The sequence below is a fragment of the Pseudophryne corroboree genome, chromosome 6 (genome assembly GCF_028390025.1).
Source record: "Pseudophryne corroboree isolate aPseCor3 chromosome 6, aPseCor3.hap2, whole genome shotgun sequence".
NCBI classification, from domain to species: domain Eukaryota; kingdom Metazoa; phylum Chordata; class Amphibia; order Anura; family Myobatrachidae; genus Pseudophryne; species Pseudophryne corroboree.
Window position 1 is genome coordinate 527,116,743 of NC_086449.1, and position 16,321 is coordinate 527,133,063.

The window sequence follows — 16,321 nt, forward strand, 5'->3', positions numbered from 1 at the left end:
ATACGTCATCATTATAGTATGCATCATTGGCTATATTGCTGTTTTGTTTTAGGAAGATAATATGCCATTGGCGCCCCCATCTGTTTTTGTTCTCAGATATTTGCAATTGATTTCTTGTAGTAGGAACCAGAAAATATAGAAATACACACACACACACACACACACACACACACACACACACACACACACACACACACACACACACACGTATATCTGACTTAACCTGATGGTGCTCATTTTGAAAGTAAAGTAATCCTGTAGTCCTGAAACAATCCTACATATTTATTTACATTTGTGATGTGAAACATACTTGTTAATTATTGCAATTGAGTCGCCTTGCATAACCTTCCCAGCAGATGCTGTCTGCATAAGGCCCCTTGGTTTCTTATTTTGTATTCTATTATGAAATATGATCTAACGTTCCAGATGTTTAAAAAGCTTAAAGCGCATTGTTCAGTATAGTGAGTGTTTATGCAAATGCTGACAGCAGTTTTCAGACACATTTAAAAAAAAAAATTGTAAACAGGCTCCTGTATTGTTTTCTTTCTCATTGTTCAATTTTTATGTTTCCTCTTTAATTGAATAATTTAATACTGATGCTGGCTGTTTTAATAGAACAAATATATGTAATTAATTTTATAGTAGGTTTGTTGCTGTAACAAGTTAAAACTTAGAGATGATGTTACTTAGGGGTAAAATTGATGTCGCAGCCATATGAACATTGTTAAAAATAATGCTCTGTGCAATAAGTGGAAATCGATTGAGTGTCCTCATAATTTACTTTTGAGTCATCTCGCACTATATGCCCATATCCACTTTGCTTGTATATCATTTCAGTTGTGGTGGCTGTCCTTCATTACATTTGTCTTTGGAGTGTTACTGGGGATTTTCAGAATGTGAGTCATAGAATTCCTCTATTCCCTCAAGGATTTCCTTCACTGGCGTTCCTTGTCTTTGTAGTTTTAGCTGGCTCCTTGAACCAGTTACTGTGCTGTGCAAATGGATGTTTTTGGACGGCTGTGTGTAAAATACCTGGGGAGAGAGGTCACGGATTGACTCCTGTTTTTCAAGGAAATTGATCTCTTTCATTTTAGCTAGAGTAATTTCATTCAGAAACTTTCTTCAACTTTTTAACCTTTTCAATTCCTATTCACAGGCGGCTGACTGCCTATTGGAATTTGCAGAGCCCAAATGCTGCTTAATGGATTTGTTTGTGGCTAATCTTATGTATCACCTCCTATAGATCACCACTGGCTTTTAGTTTAGAGGCCTCCTTCCCATCAGGTTTTCATCACTGCCTTGATGTAAGGAAAGCAATCTAGAATTTCTCATATATTGGATCGTTTGGCTGTTCAAAAGGAATACCACTTGATATCATTTTACCTTCCTTGTGTTTAAAATGAGGTGAAATACAGGTTAAAAGAGAATATTAGACCACTCCTGTGCACATTTTATTATTGTAATAAATGGCAGTACTGTTGGAATGCAACCTCTGCATTAGAGGGAACGTGTTTATAACTCATTTATATTCAGATATGTTTAATACAACTCACTATCTTTTTTATGTTACTTTTGCTATTGAGGTGTATATAAATATTTGTTGGCTAAAGATAAAGTGTTTCATTTCCCATCTCAAGTTGAAAATGAGCTATGTAACCTGTGGGCTGGGCATAGCACAGGCGTAGTTTACCTCTACTGTAATCCTACCACCTAGCCTGCCTGGCCCTAGACAATTCTTGCACCATAAAAAGGCATCCAGAAACACTTTGACATGTCAAAGTTGATAAAACCATCTATGTCTAAAATAAAAAAAAAATAAAAAAAACAAACAAACAAACCCACAAATCTTATAAATTGGTGACTGCAGCTTGAAATGTTTAACCAACCTTGCTGGAGGTAATCTAATATTTGCAGACGGAACTGAGTGCCGGTGCTGTAGGAGCACGATGTAGATACATATTTTAGTTATACTATGTAATAAAATAATCTTATTATTCTGAACACAAGTGTATATCCAACAACTGATAATGGAAAGCATTTACTTGCTGTCGATATATATACAGACAGTTTTCATCTCTGGAATGCTTAACACATGTTATCATTGCATAATCTATAGGTTGTTTACAATAACCTGAAATGTTAGACTCCTGGGAAAGGAAAAACACTAGTACTTTTTAATTTATTGTGCTTCGCATGGGAAGTTGTTCTACATCAATATACAGTAAATACACTACAGCCATAATCCGATATAGTACATATTAACCACATTGAGATATATTAGAAGATTTATAGAGGTTTTTATCAAAGCTCAGAGAGAGATAAATGTTTGAAAAATAACAGTTAAGGCCCATACACACTGGCCGATATATCGGCCGTTCTCTTGAATGGCCGATATATCGCGGGACCGTCGGCCAGTGTGTACGGCCGATACGTCTGTGAACTCCGTCGTTCACAGACGTATCGCGTCGGCCGCGCAGCACAGCCAACGGGCAATATATCTAACGATATATTGGCGCATCGCTGTGTGTGTACGGCCGACCGCCCGTACACATGCTGCGGCGGCCGGCGGTGATTGACAGCTGAACTGGGCGGGCGTGTGTACACACCCGCCCAGTTCATGACGTCAGTCCCCGACGGATCGGTCAGTGTGTATGCTCAACACACTGCCCTATCCGTCCATAGATATATCTGCCGATCAATTGATCTGCAGATATATCTATTAGTGTGTACCCACCTTTAGATGCTGATTGGTTGGTACTTTATCTTTCACAATTTTATTTAGAACACTTAAATTGCTCCATTCAGACGCAAACAACCGCCAGTGCTGACATTACTGTTATGTTGTTTTGTCATTTTGACGGGTTGGTAACTAATGTTTTATAAATGTTACAGCCATTTTTCACTGTGTTACGTGCATTTCTCTCTATATTACACTGCTAAATGGTCTCCTGCTATTTCCTTTTAAGTGTCTCATTGGTGCTCATTATAAACAGTACATGGGTGTCAGGTCCCAGCACCGTGCTCACCGGCACTTACCTCTCTGCTGATCCGCATGTCTCTTGAGGGGGTTCCAGGGTGCTTGTTATCCTCCTGCTGGTCCGTGCTGCTCCTGAAGTAACGTCAGCATCTTTTCCCGGGCTTCACACACCGTCTACGTCTCCTGGGTGCAGCCATTTTGGAGCGTGTCACCTGACTGCTGCTTACCCAGTGGTGGGCCTAGTCCAGGTCACATGGTTTTTGACACCAATCAGAGCCTATCATTCCCTATAAAAGTGTTTAGTGAAGCACTGTCAGATTGCCAGTACAACATTGCTATCCACCAGGGTGTCTTGTCTCTTGATCTCCCAGATTAGTCATCTGCTTCTGTTATACTGCCGTCTGGTTCCATCTTAAATTTGCCCTGCAGCACTACAAATCACAGCCGTAGCAGTTCCAGGCTGGTTAGCTCAGTTACCATTTCTAACCACCTGCTCTACAGCACTACAGATCCCAACAATCTCACCCTCACCCCACCGCACTCTGGGGGTCATTCCGAGTTGTTCGCTAGCAGATTTCGGTTGCTGCGCAGCTATCAGGCAAAAAATCGGCACTTCTGCGTATGCGGCAATGCGCACGCGCGTCGTACTATTACAACGAACGATGTAGTTTCACACAAGGTCTAGCGAAGCATTTCAGTCGCACTGCTGGCCGCAGAGTGATTGACAGGAAGAGGGCGTTTCTGGGTGTCAACTGACCGTTTTCAGTGAGTGTTCGAAAAAACGCAGGCGTGGCTGGCCGAACGCAGGGCATGTTCGTGACGTCAAAACAGGAACTGAACAGTCTGAAGTGATTGCAAGCGCTGAGTATGTCTGAAGCTACTCTGAAACTGCACAAAAATATTTTGTAGCCACTCTGCAATCCTTTCGTTCGCACTTCTGCTAAGCTAAAATACACTCCCAGTGGGAGGCGGCATAGCGTTTGCACGGCTGCTAAAAACTGCAGCGAGCGAACAACTCGAAATGACCCCCTCTGTTAGATACCTTTGTTCAGAAACATTGCTCTGCTGATAGTTAGAGAGGCTGATGGTTTGTATAATCCCAATCTTCAATTATAACTTGTTGTTATAGTCAAAATTATAAAGTAAAAGCAGTCAAATGTATAAAGTAAAAGCAGTACTATTTGATTTCTTCCATTCTTTCACAAACTGTTTTTTTTTGCGGCACTGACTATGATTAGGGATGAGTCACAGAATTACAAAATAAAGGATGGTGGGTAGTTCTACAGGAAAGGACATCAGCACGGAATGGGGTTCTGATTGGTGTACCTGATTATTTTACATTGAATATGTGTCACTGCAGAGTGCATTCAGCATTTTCAAATATAAATTAATTTTAATGTCCTTAAATGTTATCCTCTGTTTAAAATCTAGATTAAAGCATATCTGCAGATTGTTTAGAAATTGTCAGGCCAATGTATTGTACAGTATAATGTTGGGCCAGGGACTTGAGGTGTCTAATGAGATTACCCTGGGTCTCATCCTCAATGAAAATATGACGCTAGCAAGTGAGGGGGCGTGGCTTAACTGTGAGAGAAGGTGGACGTGTTGAAACCGAGCTCCTGCATAAGTGCTCATATTTGACGATCACCGTCCACACCACCTACCCATTGAGACCCACCAGAAGCCTGTTACAGCTCCCCTGCACTAGGTGGGTAGGTTGCGGAGCCGGCGGGTGCCCCCTGCGCCCGTGCGGGTTGCGGCCTGCCTACCTGGTTGGGGACTCGAGCCGGGTGCTGTCCCGGACCGGAAGTGACGCGGCGGGGCCTTGATCACAGCCGTGGACGGCGGCGGCCCTTCTCCTGACTCCCCTGATGGTGTCTTCCCTGCCTCCTGCCAGACCGCCCTGTGCGCCATCGCACCTGCTAGCCGCGGCACCCGCTGTGTGTATCCGAGAAGCGGGAGCGTGCGCGGCTGTGCTCCCTGGGCGGGACGCGGCTAGCGCTGCCTCCTGCGTCTGTCCCCCGATCTCCGTTCCCCACTGCAGTGCAGTGAGGGGGGGACCCTTGCCTGCAGAGATGCTCCCCACTTCCACCAACGCAACAGACGGGGGCACAGGAACCAGAGCTACAGAGGCCCAGGATTGGAGCCTGGCGGCGCCATTTTAAGTGCTGGCAAAGTGCCAATGATAAGAGCTGCTGGGCTGTGGGGAGCCACAGCCCTGATTTCAGTGTGTGCTGTATTAATCTCTTCACCTGCTGGATAATTGCTGCATATAAGGCACCCCCTCCATACCTCCACCCTCAGAAGCTGCTGCATTAATATAAAGGGGACTTTTCAAGTATCATTGTCTAGAAGTCCTCGGGGCTTGTACCCTTCCTATACCTATATCTGATATCTCCTCACTTGCACCCGTCAGTTAGGGGATGCGGGGGGACCCTCCCCGTTGCGAGTCGGAATGATATAACTGCCTTCGTGATGTCCTGACCCTCCCTCACTCCAGATGCTATGATACAACCCCTAGCAATTAACAAGCCGGCATAGCTTTGTCTATACTCCTTTTTCCAATTTGTCTCGTCTACTCCTCCTTCGGTGGGATATACCTTCCGGAATTATGCCACCTAAACGCCAGAAAGACCAAACCCCGGTTCGTCCGGTGGCTTTCTTCAAGCAGTCTCCTGCATCTCAGAGTCCAAGAGGGCCTACCGTTTCTGATCCTCAACCTAAACACTCCCCGAAGCGTGTTGATCCGTCTGCGACTCCCCGTGTCGGTCCGGCGAAGCTCTCACAACTGGATGACGATGCTCCTCTCACTCTCGGCTCTATGCGGCAACTTCTGGCTTCCTTCAAGGATGATATAACGATGGAAGTTAAGACAGCGTTGCAGTGCTGCCATAGGTCAGCGCACGGATCATCTCGAGAATAAGTGTGAGGAGGTGGTGAAATGAGATGATTACTCAATGATGAAAGGTGGTGAAATTAGATGATTACTCATAATGAGATGATTACTCATCTTGAGGAGTTACAGTCCGAGGTCGCGGACCTACAACAGAAGACCTGTGACCTTGAGGATGCAACATGTCTCCTGGTTAGGGCGAATAGCTGCACTGAAGATGACGGTTCTCCCCAGGCTTATGTATCTCTTTCGGGCCATCCCTATTCTCCTACCTGACTATCTTCTGTCTAAATTTAATGCTATATTCAGCTCCTATGCATGTACGGGTAGGAAACCGAGACTAGCCAGGAAAATGATGATCCAGCCCAAACGGGAGGGGGGTCTGGCCTACCCACATATACACTCCTATCAATTGGCGTGTCGACTTGCACAAATTGGAGCTTGGTTCTCACACTCTGCACATAAAACATGGGTCCACCTCGAACAAGGGCTTGTTTCCCCACTTCCCTTGACAGATATATTGTTGCTTCCGAAAAATGAAGGCAAACTATTAACCGCTAGATCTATTACCGTCCACTCTACTCGGAAGGCTTGGTTGGAGGTGGCGCTTAGAGGGAACGATATTACCCTCCCACCCTCTGCCTCTCACTGACAGGTATTGCCTCCCTGATTCCCGATCTGAGATTCGATGCCTGGATATCCAGGGGAATCCTGTCCCTACGTGATGTGCTGGCAGACAACACCCTGCTTCCTTTCGCACAAATACAAGAAAGATTCTCATTGCCGCATAAGGAATTTTACATATATCTGCAGCTTAAGACACTGGCTCCACGGGGCTTCATGCTCCCCCCACACTATATTCCCATTACCTAAACTTATCCAGAACTTTCTTGATACGGGGGAGGGCAGGGGAGGCATCACTAAATGGTATAACTATATCATCAATCCCCAGCCATTACTGAAAGCCCCTTTCCAATTAAAATGGGAGACGGACCTTAGATGCTCCATTTCGGTGGAGGAATGGGAGGCGATCTTTAAAACCTGCTTTACAATATCTAAATGTATATCACATATGGAATTATTCTATAAACTCCTACATCGTTTGTATTTCACCCCTTCCCGCTTACACCCCTTCCACATCGAATCTCTGTTGGCGCAACTGTAGTAATGTCGGAACTTTATTGCATATCTTCTTGGAATGCCCGGCGCTTGCTCAGCTTTGGAACTCGGGTTTTCACCTTATAGGTTTGGTGTTGGGTCATCATTTAACTCCGCACCCACGGCTAGCACTCCTCCACCTCTATTATGGCGACTTATCGCCGGGCGATCAATATGTCTTGGGCCATATTTTGGTCACTACCAAACTTCTAATTGCTCGTCAGTGGCTTTCCCCCGTGGTCCCCCATATAACCATGATAGAAAAGGCTATACAGTCTCACTGTGAGTTTGAAACCGCAGGGGTTGCTTATTCTTCTACTCCATCTTGCCCCCTTCTCCTCTGGATTTCGTGGACTAACTACTGGCATAGCCGTCCCCCAGATGTCATACACAACGCATAGAAACCTAGCTGATAAACGGTCCCATAACTGCTATTGGATGGATTCAGCTCCATATGGTTTGGTTGTTTGTAGATTTTCTTAATGTGCTCTACACAATTCTGTACACGTTGAATTGTTTGTGTACCCCCACCCCTTCCCCCTCTTTTCTATTCTGTACCCCCATTCCCATTTACTTTTGTTTAAATACAAAATAATAAAAATTAATATTGAAAAAAAAATATATATATATGACGCTAGCTCATACAGAGGACAGCAAAGTTTCTGGCACAGTGCCAAAGTCTTATTATCTTCTTATCACTGTTTTTCTGGCAATAGCTTTGTAAATCTGGTGCCATCGCCATATTTCCATTGATTTCTTCAGAAATAGGGCTCCAGTGCCATAAATCCAAAGAAATGAATTAAATGATGGCATGGGTAGATGCCGGGCAAATCATTGCAATGGGTGCAGGGTGTGTGGTTCGTGCCCATCTTGAGTAAGGGTCCCATGATGAGCCGCATACCCTGTACCCGATATTGATACACCACTGCTGTGTTGGTCTGAGTTTAAAGATATCTAATCACTGCAAGCTTTAATTATTTGATACAATCTGAAAGCTTTTACAGTCTTTCACTATACATGAAAATGTACTGTATATAATATCACAAATGTAAGTAATAAGGGGCCTATTAATTAAGCATTTGGCAGTGCTACTTTAGTATCCAACTTACTGCGAGTAGTAGCGGTGGATACTTAAGCACCTGATCCAGAAAATAACTGTCCCTATCACCACTACTTTTGTAACAGTGAAATTGCGGCAGTGTTAGTGGGCATACATGAACAGGGCTTCACGCATGCTCACAAGGCTCCTGATGGGCAGTGGAGCGAGCCAAACAGGGACAGAGGGATCCAACAGAATCTCTTTTTGCTAGCCAGACATCTTTCCTATAGGAAGGAGCGGGTGTCCAGGAACCAATGCCAATTAGTATTTTCGGAGCTTGATGAAGTTTGGTGTCCATACTATTTTATGGGGACGTCATGCCAAATTGGAGGTTTGACCACATTTTTGAGGAGGCTACAGTAAGTGTGTGTGTGTATGTGTATGCGTGGTACAGAATTTTTACTGTAAGCTCTAATGGGTCAAGAACTAATGTAATACAGAGCTCAGTAACACCTTGGAGATGATAATAATTATATTTATCGTGAACATGTAATAAATACTGCACATGTATCTCTTTAGCTAAGAACTTGAGTGGAAACGTACAACAGTAAATACTATTAATTAATAAACCTCAGTCTTCCTGCCCTACATCATGTTTTTTAATATCTTTTTTTCTCTTACTTTAATGTTTTGTGCAGGTTGGCCCTCATTTTATGATGTAGTCAATCCAGAAGCAATAACACTTACTGATGACTTTTCACATGGGATGCACAGAGTGGAAACAAGCTGCAGTCAGGTCAGTCGATTCCAATGGTTTAGAGCATGGGTCTTCAACCTGCGCCCTCCAGCTGCTGTGGAACTGCACATCCCAGCATGCCCTGACACAGTTTTGCTATTAAGGCATGGTAAAACTGAGCAGGGCATGATGGGATGTGTAGTTCCACAACAACTGGAGGGCCACAGGTTGAAGACCCATGGTTTAGAGCAAGACCATCCATGCTGTAGTAAGTTAAGGTGACACTAATCATTAGGGGTGTATGGCACTCTCCACTTTACAAGTCACTTAAGGGAAAAACTCAGGGCCTGATTAAGAGGGGATATTCAGGATTCCGGCGGCTATTAGTCGCAGTGCCGACAGCTGGCATCCCAACCATAAATATGCTGGGGACTGTTAGGGCTAGGCCATGGGGATGGGAGGTTAGGTTTAGGCACCACTGGGGAAGATTAGGGTTAGTCTGTAGGGAAGGGAGGTTTAGGGTTAGTCCGTGGGGAGCAGAGGTTAGGTTTAGGCACCACCAGGGTGGGTTAGGGTTAGGCTGGGGAGGAAGGGAGGGGGGTTTAAGCTGTGGGAAGGGAGGGTTAGGAGGGTAGATAAGGAGGGTAAGTATACTTACCAAACCCCTGTTGGGATTCTCTCCATCAGGATGCCGTTGCTGGTCTTCTGACTGCCTGTCACTGGTATCGCACCCATTCAGAGATGTACGTAAACCCGATGGAGGCCATGCTGTGTGCTGAGACCAGGCTCTGCATTTTGCACAGTAATTTCCTTCCATTTAAAGTGATAGGCATCTGCACAAGTAATGCCAAACACTGGAATATATATACTTAAATTAATTTATCAACTTACTATGCACCAGCGGCATATCTATAATGGGTGCAGGGTGTGCAGTCCATATGGTCCTCGCAGTCAAGGGGGGATCACACAGCTCACCCTACATCCATAGACTATACTTACCTTTCCACTGACCCTACAGAAATCACAGGGAAAATGGCGCCAGAGATTTGTGTATGTGACTCTGGCACTGCTGTGTGAGCAGCGTGGCTACACAGATACTGTACACAGGCCCCTTCCTTTCTAAAAATGTCTATGGTATGCACACTATGAATATCAGCACATTACTGACAGAAGTATGGAGCATTTCCAGTCAGAAACCTCTTTCTTTCTGTGTGGCAACACTATATTCTGAATGTAGAACTTTGCAGAGGGGAGAGCAGGCTAATAGGTATGCACGGATGATGCAAAGATATTGAGAACATGCAAAGTTGTGGCCACCATAAAAAGTAATAGAAGCAGCTACATTCTGCTGTTTACACGTTATGTACCTTTACTGTAAAGATGTTCTAGGATCTCCAAAGTAATGTGGGTGTGTTTCAATACACACAATTTCCTAATGAACATATACAGGTAGTTGATGATATCAGAATTTACCATCAATATAAATATAATATACGTCTCCTGAGTGCTGCCTTTGATGACTACTTATCTATGATGAACACACACCTAGGAAGACACCGGAGCACTTTCACATCAGATATATATTAGGAGGAGTGCTGGTTGCGGGGCTGTAGAATGTAGAATTTCACAGCATGTAATAACCAGATTTCTTGTCTAATCTGTCTACTTTTCTATGTCCTGTAAGTGAAGTTAAATAAATGAAGAAGAAAATAACAACTGTATACCTTGTTCTGTTGTAGTGTGGTGCACATCTTGGTCACGTCTTTGATGATGGGCCCCGTCCAACTGGTAAAAGATACTGTATAAACTCTGCATCGTTGAACTTCATACCAGTGGAGACATGTGAAGCGGCAGAAAGCAGCACCTCAGACCCACCCAGAAAAGACTGAATTCTAATAATAGACACAGCTACAGTAACCTGCAGTGTAATAGCCATTATCTGGACTGTGCATTCTCTTACTAGCCTAGAAAAAATAGGACCCATAAGTCATAATACATTTTCTGTACAATATAGACACCACTATTTTTCTGCTTTTGCATATAATTTATGATTTAAACTCTGCATTTAGTGGAGTTGTCGATAATTAAACATGTTCTCCCATGTAGAGCGAAGAGGCCGATCCTCTTAGTTACCCCCGCGTCCCTGAAGATGAGAACCTGATCACCTGAAATGATGCTGGTCTTCTCTGCTATAGAACTCTCTGCAGAACAGGTTCATGAGGAAAACACTGGGGACATATTTAATTAATGACAGCTCAACAAAACTTGAATTGCCTTTAAACAATAACTCATTTTCAGTGATGTCATTGATGTGTATACAAAATGAAGGTAGCATAGTGTGTGAACTATATCAAAAGCTTATGATTATCTTATTACTCAATGAAACACAGTGGGCCAAAGTTTGTTCTTGCAAGAAAAAATAAATCACATTATATTAGGTATTCACCTAAAAAGCAACAAATGTGTTTTGTTTTTGCACCATCTTTATCTCTATTCCTTATCTGAGCAATACTGACAATGCACAATGATATTCTGTGCTACACAGCACGATAGTGCACCTGTGGGGACATTGTTATCATTGTTCAAAATACTCCAAAAAAGCAGCAACAAAAAAGAATAAAAGAAAGTTCATGGCTAATCTCAATTTAAACAATGCTTTCATGGAGACTATAAAACAAAAAATAATACTGAAGATTTCAGAAATGTCACCAAAGGTGGGCGGTGAGTAAGACATTAGGGTAAATGTAAAAGCCTGTAGGCTTCGGGGACTTCCCAGCGAGTGTGGCTGATGTTTTAAAGTAGCAATCAATAGAAAGGCAAAACCAACCTTGCTTTGCCCTTTAAATGATTGCTATTTTAAAACATCAATGGGAAGTCGCCGATGCTTGCACCTCGCATGTTATTATATTTACCACATAGTCCTATATACTGAATAACATTATCAAAAAGCACTACTACACTATTCTTTATAAAAAATGGGGGGGATAAGGGTACCGGCGACTTGTGTTGTTTAAAATGCAATAGTTAAAAATAAATTTTAAAAGCCAAAAAATATGTAATAATACAAACGAGCTTTAATATCACATAAAAGCGAATCACAACATAAAACGTACTTCAAAATATTAATAAAAACATAAACATAAAAGGTCTTTGTAAAAGGTAAGGAAGTTCTGACTTAACTCTTTAAAAATAGGCAAGGGAGTCACCACAGGGAGCCTTATCCCCCCCATTTTTATACTTTTCCCAGCAGTACTGTACCATGATTGCACTCTTAAGGGTTGGCAGACACCTTTTAACAAGGTTACGTGTGTTTTGTTAGCAATTATGTTTTACATATTTTACTGAGAACCCACCTCACAAGTGGCGCTGTGTCATTCCATTTTACACTATTCTTTGCTGGCAAATAATACATGTTTCAAGTACGCAGCACACTTTTGATGCTACCGTATAATTTGTTACTACAAATAACAGGAAAAATAATATATGTCAAATCAGGTATAACAAACCAGGGTATGTATATGGTACTTTCGTATAGTTCACCTGACGTGCGCTATTTTACATAAAGTACATATCTGATTGCCCCCACCTGTAGTGGGTCCTTACAATGTAAATGGGAACAAATAAGTACACGAGTCAGGTGTGGCAATATAAACAAAGTCCTATCCCTACTGTATCCCTATATACTGTTCATTTCATTTGTACTAATCTCGCTCCTCCACTTGCTGTTATCCATCTTCAATAGTCTGATAGAAGCAGTTAAAGTTGTCTTATAATAATCTGGATCCTGTGTAACAAATTATTACAACAGAACTTTAAATGCTTTGACATATATTATCATTCATATATTATTTTTCCTGTACTACTGAGTGCTGTTAATATAATATATGTTAACACAAATTAAAATATGTATTACTTTACAATAAACAAGATCTCAGAGCACTCTTACATCATCAAAAACTCCAATACAGAGCTGGAGCAGGGCTCACCGGCACTTTGTGCCGGCCCCACCGCCAAACATGTGACATCCCGTGAGGGGGTGGGGCTGCCAGCAGAAGAAGTGGAGAGCTTCCTGGACGCTCCTGACAGCTCTACACACTGCAGGGTGCATGCCTACCAGTGATGGGCGGTGAGGTAGATGGCTGAGCAGACACTGGCTAGTACCAGAGCCAGATTTACACACACATATATGAACCCGAGGGTGCATGTGGGCATTGAACACAGGTGCAGGAAATTTGATGAGGTTTGATCAGAGATGAGTGGACAAAGTAGGCAGGGGAAGCACTGCCTCACCTTTCATAGACTTTTTACTCTAGAGTTTTTACTATAAAAATTATTAGAATAATACAAGAAGATATTGATAATACAGTCTTTGTCTTTTTCATATACCTTATATAGTCAAAACTCTGGAATATACTGGAGTATGACAGGAAAGACTCTGCCTCACCCCACCACATGTCACTTATGCCTAGAGTATCATTGGACATAGAGTAGCAACGCAGACGAGCTACTGGCCGCAGGGTACATACGGCTCAATGTACCCTGCTAGAAAGATGCAGGGGCCCTGTTACCCCCAGGACTATGCGCCCTAGGTTAAGGCACCACTGGCACATCCCTCCCTACAGATACCAATGAACCTACTTTTATCCGGACGCAGGTTGGAAACCCTAAGTTTTAATTTACTGATGCATATTATTTACAATGTGTATATTTAATAAACACAATTTTATACTTTTAAGAAAGGACTTTCATAGTGGCCATCATGTCAAATGGGTTTATTTATCAAATGGAGAAAAGTCCATATCTATAACATTATTCATAATGGGTGATTTCATTGGAGATAGATAGATAAAAGCTCTATCTATCTATCTATCTATCTATCTATCTATCTATCTATCTATCTATCTATCTACCATATCTATTGCAGAGTCACTACCCTGGAGAAAAGATTCTCAGCCTAAAAATGGTAAAAGCTTCCCCATACAAAGCTCAGGGAAACCTACTGCAGTGGTGCAAGTAATGCCACAAACTTTCTTATGTTATTGCCATCTCAAGGTGGCTAGAATAGAAGAAATTATCTGGAAAAAAAAAGCTTTATTATTTCTCTAACGTCCTAGTGGATGCTGGGGACTCCGTCAGGACCATGGGGAATAGCGGCTCCGCAGGAGACAGGGCACAAAAGCAAGCTTTTAGGATCACATGGTGTGTACTGGCTCCTCCCCCTATGACCCTCCTCCAAGCCTCAGTTAGGTTTTTGTGCCCGGCCGAGAAGGGTGCAATCTAGGTGGCTCTCTTAAAGAGTTACTTAGAAAAAGTTTTTAGGTTCTTTATTTTCAGTGAGTCCTGCTGGCAACAGGCTCACTGCATCGAGGGACTTAGGGGAGAGATTTTCAACTCACCTGCGTGCAGGATGGATTGGATTCTTAGGCTACTGGACATAGCTCCAGAGGGAGTCGGAACACAGGGCTCGCCCTGGGGTTCGTCCCGGAGCCGCGCCGCCGACCCCCCTTGCAGACGCTGAAGATGAAGAGGTCCGGAACCAGGCGGCAGAAGACTCTCAGTCTTCATCAGGTAGCGCACAGCACTGCAGCTGTGCGCCATTGTTGTCAGCACACTTCACACAGCGGTCACGGAGGGTGCAGGGCGCTGGGGGGGGGCGCCCTGGGCAGCAATGTATAATACCTGTATGGCGAAAAATACATCACATATAGCCCTTGAGGCTATATGGATGTATTTAACCCCTGCCAGATATCTAAAACTCCGGAGAAGAAGCCCGCCGAAAAGGGGGCGGGGCCTATTCTCCTCAGCACACAGCGCCATTTTCCCTCACAGAAAGGCTGGTGGGAAGGCTCCCATGCTCTCCCCTGCACTGCACTACAGAAACAGGGTTAAAACAGAGAGGGGGGGCACTGATTTGGCGATATGTATATATATTAAAATGCTATAAGGGAGGAACACTTATATAAAGGTTGTCCCTGGATAATTATAGCGTTTTGGTGTGTGCTGGCAAACTCTCCCTCTGTCTCCCCAAAGGGCTAGTGGGTCCTGTCCTCTATCAGAGCATTCCCTATGTGTGTGCTGTATGTCGGTACGTGTGTGTCGACATGTATGAGGAAAATATTGGTGAGGAGGCGGAGCAAATTGCCTGTAATGGTGATGTCACTCTCTAGGGAGTCGACACCGGAATGGATGGCTTATTTATGGAAATTACGTGAAAATGTCAACACGCTGCAAGCCGGTTGACGACATGAGAGGGCCGGCGAACAAATTAGTATCTGTCCAGGCGTCTCAAACACCGTCAGGGGCTGTAAAATGCCCATTTACCTCAGTCGGTCGACACAGACCCAGACACGGACACTGATTTCAGTGTCGACGGTGAAGAAACAAACGTATTTTCTTTTAGGGCCACACGTTAAGGGCAATGAAGGAGGTGTTACATATTTCTGATACTCCAAGTACCACAAAAAAGGGTATTATGTGTGAGGTGAAAAAACTACCTGTAGTTTTTCCTGAATCAGATAAATTAAATGAAGTGTGTGATGATGCGTGGGTTTCCCCCGATAGAAAATTATTGGCGTTATACCCTTTCCCGCCAGAAGTTAAGGCGCGGTGAGAAACACCCCTCAGGGTGGATAAGGCGCTCACACGCTTATCAGAACAAGTGGCGGTACCATCTACGGATAGGGCCGTACTTAAGGAGCCAGCTGATAGGAGGCTGAAAAATATCCTAAAAAGTATACACACACATGCTGGTGTTATACTGCGACCAGCGATCGCCTCAGCCTGGATGTGCAGAGCTGAGGTGGCTTGGTCGGATTCCCTGACTAAAAATATTGATACCTTTGACAGGGACAGTATTTTATTGACTATAGAGCATTTAAAGGATGCATTTCTATATATGCGAGATGCGCAGAGGGATATTTGCACTCTGGCATCAAGAGTAAATGCGATGTCCATATCTGCAAGAAGATGTTTATGGACACGACAGTGGTCAGGTGATGCAGATTCCAAATGGCACAAAGATGTATTGCCGTATAAAGGGGAGGAGTTATTTGGGGTCGGTCCATGGGACCTGGTGGCCAGGGCAACTGCTGGAAAATCCACCGTTTTTTTAACCCTAAGTCACATCTCTGCAGAAAAAGACACCGTCTTTTCAGCCTCAGTCCTTTCGTCCCTATAAGAGTCATATCTGCCCAGGGATAGAGGAAAGGGAAGAAGACTGCAGCAGGCAGCCCATTCCCAGGAACAGAAGCCCTCCACCGCTTCTACCAAGTTCTCAGCATGACGCTGGGACCGTACAGGACCCCTGGATCCTACAAGTAGTATCCAAGGGGTACAGATTGGAATGTCGAGAGGTTTCCCCCCTCGCAGGTTCCTGTAGTCTGCTGTACCAATGTCTCCCTCCGACAGGGAGGCAGTATTGAAAACAATTCACAAGCTGTATTCCCAGCAGGTGATAATAAATTTACCCCTCCGACAACGAGGAAAGGGGTATTACTCCACACTATATGGTGGTACTGA

At 43.7% G+C, this 16,321-nt stretch overlaps 1 protein-coding gene across 3 annotated transcripts in view; it reads left to right on the forward strand.

Annotated features, from left to right (window-relative positions):
* The window catches only part of MSRB3 (methionine sulfoxide reductase B3), a 271,831-nt gene extending 260,567 nt beyond the window's left edge, over window positions 1-11,264 (forward strand). For 2 of the 3 annotated variants that reach the window (XM_063927557.1, XM_063927555.1), the window contains 2 exons: window positions 8,766-8,863; window positions 10,543-11,264. In XM_063927557.1, the coding sequence (XP_063783627.1) occupies window positions 8,766-8,863; window positions 10,543-10,692 (248 nt within the window). In that variant the 3' untranslated portion in view covers window positions 10,693-11,264. Of the gene's footprint in view, window positions 1-8,765; window positions 8,864-9,490; window positions 9,547-10,542 lie in introns of all 3 variants that reach the window. The other variant, XM_063927556.1, reaches the window with a different exon arrangement.
* The last annotated feature ends 5,057 nt before the right edge of the window (window positions 11,265-16,321 follow it).